This window comes from Anopheles moucheti, chromosome 3, assembly GCF_943734755.1.
Source record: "Anopheles moucheti chromosome 3, idAnoMoucSN_F20_07, whole genome shotgun sequence".
NCBI lineage: Eukaryota > Metazoa > Arthropoda > Insecta > Diptera > Culicidae > Anopheles > Anopheles moucheti.
In genome coordinates, this window is record NC_069141.1 from 20754370 (window position 1) to 20762874 (window position 8505).

At 46.1% G+C, this 8505-nt stretch overlaps 3 protein-coding genes and 1 pseudogene across 3 annotated transcripts; 2 read left to right on the forward strand and 2 right to left on the reverse strand.

Annotated features, from left to right (window-relative positions):
* The first annotated feature begins 188 nt into the window (after positions 1-188).
* LOC128301777 (probable 39S ribosomal protein L24, mitochondrial) lies at positions 189-1175 on the forward strand. Its single transcript, XM_053038406.1, has 2 exons — positions 189-374; positions 441-1175. The coding sequence occupies exons 1-2, from the start codon at positions 282-284 to the stop codon at positions 1101-1103; spliced, it is 756 nt and encodes a 251-aa protein (XP_052894366.1). The 5' UTR covers positions 189-281; the 3' UTR covers positions 1104-1175.
* LOC128301776 (UDP-glycosyltransferase UGT5-like) lies at positions 1122-2897 on the reverse strand. The gene is made up of 2 exons (XM_053038405.1): positions 2645-2897; positions 1122-2567 (listed from the first exon to the last, which is right to left on the reverse strand). Exons 1-2 carry the CDS (start codon positions 2895-2897, stop codon positions 1207-1209), a joined length of 1614 nt encoding a protein of 537 aa, XP_052894365.1. The 3' UTR covers positions 1122-1206.
* Positions 2898-3450: 553 nt separating this feature from the next.
* Positions 3451-7412, reverse strand: LOC128304234 (uncharacterized; annotated as a pseudogene).
* A 573-nt stretch (positions 7413-7985) lies between these two features.
* Positions 7986-8463, forward strand: LOC128300675 (sperm flagellar protein 1-like). The gene is made up of 2 exons (XM_053036829.1): positions 7986-8109; positions 8180-8463. Exons 1-2 carry the CDS (start codon positions 7986-7988, stop codon positions 8461-8463), a joined length of 408 nt encoding a protein of 135 aa, XP_052892789.1.
* The last annotated feature ends 42 nt before the right edge of the window (positions 8464-8505 follow it).

Below are 8505 nucleotides of genomic sequence, written 5' to 3' on the forward strand. Positions count from 1 at the left end.
AAGTCTGAACAACGGACTTAACATTCAGCTCTTGGTAAAAACAGAGTATCACATATTATATGTTTCATCACGTTTTGCTGACACTTTTCGAGTCTTGGTCGATCCGACACATTTTGCGCTCTGGGCCGTCTTGAGTGTCAACGCCACCCGGCAAACTGTCACAACAATGCTCGGCGCTGTTGCAGCTACACCGATTTCATAACAACGTTTCTTCTGTGGTGCAAAAAGGAGAGAATCCCCAATTTGTAGATATTAAAAGTTTTCCGAAGGTTTGTGTCGAAATGCGATTAACAACACTACTCCAAAAAATCGGCGATGTGTCGAAAAAGTTCTCCAACTTTCCCGATTCGTACGTGAAACGTGCAATGGAACAGGTAGGGCGACATGGTTCTCACCGGACAACTGCATCGGATAATGATTGTTTTATATCCATCTCGCAGGTATATTGGAGAACGCCTCGTGGCAAACCGCAGTATTTGCCCCGTACAGTCGAGCGAAGAAAGTTCCGGTTCACCACAAACCGACCGTGGACGGGACAGTTCCGGCAGCAGAACATGCCCGGCACCATCCGCAAAAAGGTGTTCGTTGAACCGATCGCTAACTGGAGCTTTTTCCGTGGCGATCGTGTCGAGGTGCTGGTTGGTAAGGATAAGGGCAAACAGGGCATCGTCAGCCAGGTGATACAGGAGCGCAACTGGGTGATTGTCAGCGGGCTCAATTGCCATCTGCGGAAGGTGGGCGACGAGAAGGAGTATCCGGGCATAATGATCAAGTCGGAAAGTCCGCTGCTCGTCACCAACCAGGTGCAGCTGGTCGATCCGTCCGATTTACAGGCGACTGCAATCGAGTGGCGCTACACGGAGGACGGCGAAAAGGTACGTGTGTCCACGCGCAGCGGTCGCATTATTCCTATCCCGAAGATGAACGAGGAAACGAACGATTACAAATCGAAGAGCACGTACATTGAGCGAGAAAAGGACACAACGGCCGATGTGGTGAAGGAAATCTCATTCCAGCCAGCGCTATGCACCTTCGAGATGGACATTATGCAGCGGCAGGGCATTGAAGAGGACCGAGTGCCACACAAAACGTACTGGTACTAACGAGGGTCAAAAGTCAAAGCATATATGTATAATTTTATTCGTAGAAAGAACACTAAACGAGTGCTAATCGGAAGCTGCGTATTGTTTTCATTTTAGCGGAAGTTTACGAAATTTTTTTTGCAACGCTTTTGCGCTTACTGGATGACCTGTGTCGACCCCGCTGTCCGTCATTTGATGTGGTCATCGATTTGGCCAGTTTGTTGATCAACAAAATTCCAAGCACTAAAGCCGCGGGGTACAGCACCAAATCGAACGAATTGTACTCGATCCAATTCAAATGAATCGATTTCGACTTCAAATGCGCTGCACCCTTGTGTCTTGCGGTGTACTCAATCCAGAAGATGGCTTCGTCCATAGGTTGCACCAGCCGATCGGTGAAGAGTTTCGCTATTTCCTTCGCACGCGCGAAATACTTTTTGTTCTCAATTAGATGGCGCACCTTCGCACCAAAGCTCTGCTCGGTGATGGTTTGGAAGCTCATTTTCTCGGCAAATCCTTGCTTTATCGCACGGTCTGCATTGCGATGCTGATCGCCAAAGAATGGTATGAACAGCACCGGTAACCCGTGATGCATCGTCTCGAACGTACCGAACTGACCGCCGTGCGAAATGAAGAGGACCGTCTTCGGGTGTGCCAGAATATCGTTCTGCGGTGCCCACTTGCTGATCATCACATTGGGTGGAATGTCTCTATTTAGGAGACTGTTGTCTTCAAACTTCCAAATGACACGCTGTTCCAGTGTACCAAATACACGCAGTATCGCCGTACGCTTCTCGACCGGCATCACAGCACTCTGCATGTAAGCACCGAGCGAGAAATAGATTACACCGTGCCGTGCTTCGTCCATGAATTGGCGCAGTTCTTTGGGCAGAGGTTTCGGCGCTCGGATGTGTGCTCCACCAATGTTCACCAGACCGCGAATGCTTGGACGCGGTGTGCTCAGGATAGGATGACTGTTGACCAAAATAACCGAAATGGACTGTTCCAGCTCCATTACGCTCGGTAGACGATCAGATTCCTCAGTCAACTCCCCAAATACTTTCTTTGCTAGTTGATCCTGTTGCGGAAGATACACGTAACTGCGGTAAATGGAATCACACAACGAAATTAACGCGTTGTATGCTTTTTGGAAGAAATCCATGTCATCTTCATAGGAGAGGATCATGTGCGGCACAAAGGACCACGGTGTACTTAAACCCATAATCCGATCGAAAAAGTCCGAATAGCCGTACGTGCTGATCGTAACGATTGGTGCGCTGAATTTGTGCGCGAACATGAGCCAACTTTCCTGGAAGAACTGTTCGGCAACGATCAAATCGAACTCGAGATCAGTACGCCGTATAAACTGGCGCACATTTTCCGACTCCAAACCATGCCGGCTGGTATTGAAGCCCAGTTCCCAGTACATGAACAGTTTGTCGAAATCCGATGTTTGACTGGACGCGAACAATCCCTCGACGGGAACTGTGGAGGAGTGGAGATAATACATCACGATGAAACCATCGTCAATCGCACTCCAGTCTGTGCTTGTACAAACTTACATGTCTCCCGAATGGGATACGGAGGATCAATAAGGATTTCATCGTAGTTACGAAGCTTTTCACCGAACGGAAACGCTGTAATGCACGTTACCTGATGCTGTCGTTCAGTAAGCTCACGTATGAAATGTTTCAGCATCAACCAATGGCTTGGCCCCGGAAATGGCACGAGAAACAGTATCCTGTAGCCATCTGCACTCGATAGCACACTGCCCAGTAGAAACAAGCAACCGGTAAAAACGAATCGCAACCACATTTTGTGACGGGGAGCGGTTGTTACCGGATTCGAATCACCAATAGGACTAGCAATCATCTGGTGTCCCGAGCGTGCAGCTAAACGCTCTCTATCTTATCACTAAAATTGATACAAGAGGGTCAACATTCAAATGACTTTGACTACAGATTTCAGTGTTCTGGTTTCGTCTGTACGCGAACACAATGATGGCAATGGTGGTTAGTGTGAAAAGGACAAAGCAGCTATTTGTGCTTCCTGGTTAATCTTTGATTTGATAGGGACCGAGTGGACAGCGGTATATCAGACTAGCGAATTATGGAACCGAGTTTGTGTACCAAGGTTGCCTTAAATTGTAACCGGAACTGAAAGGCTGCAATAATTTGCATGAAATTAGAGACTATGCTCTACTGAAATGTATGACAATTATCTACTAGCACAAATCTTGAATTTAGCTGCTGTTGGACGTATCTTGAAGAGAGATTAAAAAGTGGCTGCGTAGAAAGGTAGAGTAAATCACAATGTTATGCAGCTGTTTATTTCGTAACAAGTATCTTACACATGAAGAATACTAAAAGAGGGATATTCAAGACATTGGGACACTTTTCAGTGAGATTCATGCTTCACCAAGAAGGACTCCATCAACAATCTCAATCCACTGACGTAATTTCCTGGTAAAAGATTACTCATCTCCACTGCGAGCAAACAATTGAAGACAAAATACCAAATCCGAGCAAACTTTATCTCACTATGCTCGATCTATTATTTTTCGTGAGTGATACAGAGAATGCACCGTTTACCGTCCTACCGATTCCGGCCTCATTTAGGCCACACTTTTAATCCAGCTTATATACGATGAAATACGTGTGTGCACGTACAGTTCGACTTGCGATCGACCGTAGCTTATTAAGCCGACCAAGTACTGCGTCGATGAGTTGTCGACCGTATTACGTTTATACCAAACGAGCGGATCTCCAGTGAACGAACGTGGGTTGTACGCATCGACATCCGCACACAGCTCGGACGTACGTAGCTTGCGGCTTCCATGCATTGCTAAATACTCCTGACAGTCGCTGTTATACTTCGTGTAGCTTTCAGCGAACTGCGATGCATTATCAACTGCAAAATTGTATAATGAAACGAATGATATATCGGTGCTGCACAAACACACGTAGTATGCTTACCCGTAACCTTCCGATGGAGCAAGAACGGTGTGTGGGTTTCATTCTGCCACAAACAGATTGGATATTTCAGTCCCGTTGGAACCATAGCTCTTTCCAACCGCACAAGTCCAATGTCATGTAGCAGAGCCGTAGAATTGTAGTTTGGATGGATGATTACTTCTCGGATGCGAGCCGTCACCGGATTATACCAGGTAACATTAGGATTACCCTCGGCGATGTTCACTACTGTTGGTGGAGTTCCTACACCCAACAGACAGTAGGCAGAGGAAACCACCAAATTACGGGTAATCAAGGCTCCCGGGCAGTTCCATTCCGTTTTCCGACCCATCCTATTCTCCCAGCCGATATAAACCTACGGAACAGAGATAACACCACTTAGTGTTGTGCTTAATGAATCTTTCGAGAAGAATTATTCACACGAATCTTAAATGAGGAGTCGTTCAAATTAGAAATCGACTTCTAACAGTTTCATGAATACTCAGCTCAAACTTCTTTGGAGGTCGTAAATCAAGGATGATTCAAGGATCTTTGAGGATGCGTAAATCTTTGAAGATTCATGAATCTTTGTGATAGACATTCTGATCACCAAATACTACTGTTTATCCCTTACCATGTGATAATACTGGTCGAATCTGTCAGTTTGCCAACGTTGATATTCGTTGTGGAACATTCGGTAGCGACCCTCGCAATCATCCAGCTCCTTTGCGGCTTCACTAGAACGCGTTGCGTTTCTAATGTGCTCATACGGGCAACACACCACTGAACCGCTGTTGCAGAATCGCACAATCCGGTTTGTCTTAGCATCGTAAGCTACTTTCGGGCAGCGTTGCACATCCGTGCACAGCCCTTCACTACCATCGGGTGCCGTACACTGATCATACATGTGCAGATCAGAATTGATAAAGTGTACCGCATCGTCGGTGTCCTTGTAATTGGGCAGCAAGATCGACTTCATCCATTCGTGATGCGGCCCTAACCGAGTCGCTACAGCAGAGCGCCCAAAACCACAGTCCTTGCCGAACAGGTTTAGTGCGTAGATGTGCTCAAAGTGTCGTCCCATGCGCCAAATGTTGCGCCTTAGCGGTGCTCCAAACAGCATCTGACAGGACTCGGGCACCAGGAAGGGTTTGTTTCCGAAGCATAGATGTTCCTGGGCGAGCCCGTTCGGTACGCTGGTCAAATATTCTTCCGGGATACTACAGTTCGCCTGCTGATGAATGTCTGCCCTCGGAGATACCTGCACGATCTGCGGTTCTGTAGGGAGAGATAGATAAACCGAAGTGAGCAAGTGTTCTAAAAACAAACAGTTGTATAGTACTCACTAAATTCCTTAATCATTTCACTGCTATAGCTAAACTCATTTAAATCCAATCGCCCCTGTCCGGTAACGTAAAACTGCGGATCGGGAAGATTGAAAGCACTCCATATGCAGGCAGGAACGAAGTTAGACGAAAATTGGAATCTATTCTTCAGCTTTAGAATAGCTACATCGTTGTAGTAAGAGTTTGGTCTGTACCGGGGATGGCGATGTGCTTTTACTATGTCATACCGGGTATCATTCGCAAACGCTACCTGCGATGCCGGCATCCTACAAAAGGATGAAGATCGGTTAGAAATGTAATAAAAAGCTCACTATCCCGACAAACCTCTAGAAGCTAGCACATCGAGCAAGCGTTACAACTGTATCTTCGTCGATAATTACACCGTAACAGTCGGCCGGACCTTTCGTACCCGTTGGCCAATGTATTTTCACCGTTTGTGACGATGAGAGGATGTTCATGTGCGCCTTACTGGAATCGAGTGATTCGAAATTGGCCGATTTTTGGTACACGACGTCATCCTCGTACTCTCTCAGATGTATGTATCGTAGAGCGCACGCATAAGGCTTAAAACTCCATTCTGAAATCATTCCAAATAATGTGATCACTATAACACAACATATTTACGCAACGTTTGATGGCGTCACACCCTGTACTTTCTCTCCCCGTTTTGCCAACTCCGAACGTATCCAGGGTATGTAGGGTGACACCTTCATGTACACTCCCGGTACCGATTGGCCGCAGATGCTACCAAAGGAGGTTACCGCTATGATGAATGGTGTCATCTTTGCATTGGAAAGCAGCTTCATCTGCAGTGGTCCACCAGAATCACCCTACAAGACAGGACAGTAAGCAGCTAATCTTGGCAGCGGACCACACATCACATACCGGACAGGTGTCCATTTTCACATCACCCGCACATAGATGGTAGTTCTGCAAACCCTGCCTTAGCCCACGATCACCTTTCCGATAGTGTTGATCGCATTGCGCCTTCGAAACAATGTTCAGCGATACCTTCAGTAAAATAGGAGTGCTCGCTTGACCTTCGGGGTTGTACAGTAATTATTTTTAGTCAGACCGCATGAGATAAGAACTTGCTACACTCACCGAACCCGGTAGCACCCCAACCGGTAGCTTCCATCGACGGAAAGGGAATCTCCTCGTCGTTCCACAGACATCCAGGAGCCACCGTGTCGTGTAGCCTAAAAGTGATACATGTGGTTTAGCATGTACTTGCTATTCGATTTGCTACAGCCCCGTTTGCAAGTACTCACACAACGTTCTTCTCCAATCTCAGCAGTGCCAAATCGTGATACCGCGAGCTAAACCGGTGCTCCGGATGACGAATAATTTCGACAATCTTAAGCTGCTGCGCGTACTGGTTGTCTGAGTCGTCGTACAAATTAATATCACCAAGGCGAACCACATCCGGCTCGACCGTACTAAACAAAGAGAAGGCCAACCGCACGACTTGTTCAATATGTATCTCCAGCGAGGTAAGGTGGATGTGGTCAACGCGTAGCATGTCACATACTTATCATCTGCTGCGCAATGTGCCGCCGTTAGCACATAATTCTCCCAGATCAGTGATCCACCACAGCTCCAATCAATTTTTCCACCGTCTCGCGTCCATCCTACGGCGGCCATATGAGCAAATTCCCGCAAATATGCCGGCCTTCCAAAGGCAGGCAATGGTTCCGGTCCATGGCCAAACTTGTAGTAACGCAGATGGCAATCTGCAAAGGCACACATTCGAACATCACCCCCGTTCATTGCTGCTGTTAATTGGATTACAACTCACCGTCGATTGATTGCCGTTCGTTTGGCAAGATTGTGGTCGTGATGTCCTCGCCTAATTTCGAGTCTGTTGCGAGCAGGGATCCGTATGCTTGAAAACAATGGAACTGTATTAGTTTATTTTATTGGTTTTCTGACTAAAATCGCTTACCAGTTCCGAAAATCTGAACTACAATCGCTATCTTCCAAAGAAGAACTTCTGATGATAGTGCCATTGCTGCTGCGCCGCTTGCTACCATCTTCCAGTGGTGTCGGCAGCCGATTAAATCACTCGAACAATCGCAATAACCTTTTCAACGAACAAAGCGAAACCGGTTTGATAGCTTTGCATGAATGCTACCGGTGAACGGTAACGACATGCGGTCAAAATTAGTAGGTGAATCACGGTTGTGGAAATTATATTAGTAATGTTGGAGCCTGTGTATCGCCAGTTACATTTTTAAGAATACAAAAAGTAGCTACAAACACCGTTCCACACGAAATGGAACTAGCTGTTTTGATCTTGAAGCCGCGTTAAGAAAGATGCTTCAAAGCGAAAGCTTATTTTTGGGGATTTCCTGAGAATTTGGAGTATTTAATCTGCGTTGCATGCATTGTATGTTGGAATGTAAAATAATGTTTATAAAATCCCTTTTCAGTTTAGCGATGGCATGATGACATTGTTGTTTCACTATTTGTTAATTTTGGTACGAAAACGAGTAACTCCATACATCATCGTAATCATAGTAGCAAGGATTTTTTAGAGCACGGAGTGATTTTACAGAGCATCTAGCAAAAAAAGAGGGAGCTATTTTGTCAGAAAGACTTCAAAAATGCCATACAAAAAGAAACCCATTCGATTATCATTGCAAGAACTTTTAGAAGTTTATCGCTGGGTAAAAAATTTCAACCTGTCCAAGGAAATTAAAAACATCAACCGAGACCTTTCGGATGGAGGTTTGTTTCACGGTGAATTTGTGTACTTGCACGGCAGTAGCTAATTTCATTTTGTGTTGTCTTTTCTTAGTGCTGGTAGCGGAAATCATAAAGCATCTTTACCCGAAGATGGTCGATCTACACAACTACACCAGATGTAATGCTACCCGTAGCAAGCGGGACAATTGGCAGACCCTTAACCGGAAGGTGTTCCACCGATTGAACATCTATCTGGACGACGAAATGATGAACGACTTGGCTAGCGGAACCAACGGCATGCTGGAGGTGCTGCTGTACGAAGTGATGGCTAAGTATAGCTTGGAACACAACCCACGCCCTGATCCGGAAGAGTCTAGAGAAATTCAATCAGTGTGAAGAACGGTTTCAGTTGGTGAAGATTGTCCAAGTAATAGCGTG

Excerpts from the sequence above, each read along its gene's own strand:
- LOC128301777 (XM_053038406.1), top strand. The coding sequence starts at position 282 with ATGCGATTAACAACACTACTCCAAAAAATCGGCGATGTGTCGAAAAAG. Across the intron at positions 375-440 it reads TGAAACGTGCAATGGAACAG|GTATATTGGAGAACGCCTCG; the intron begins GTAGGGCGACAT and ends TCCATCTCGCAG.
- LOC128301776 (XM_053038405.1), bottom strand. The coding sequence starts at position 2,897 with ATGTGGTTGCGATTCGTTTTTACCGGTTGCTTGTTTCTACTGGGCAGT. Across the intron at positions 2,568-2,644 it reads GTATCCCATTCGGGAGACAT|TTCCCGTCGAGGGATTGTTC; the intron begins GTAAGTTTGTAC and ends ACTCCTCCACAG.
- LOC128300675 (XM_053036829.1), top strand. The coding sequence starts at position 7,986 with ATGCCATACAAAAAGAAACCCATTCGATTATCATTGCAAGAACTTTTA. Across the intron at positions 8,110-8,179 it reads CCGAGACCTTTCGGATGGAG|TGCTGGTAGCGGAAATCATA; the intron begins GTTTGTTTCACG and ends GTCTTTTCTTAG.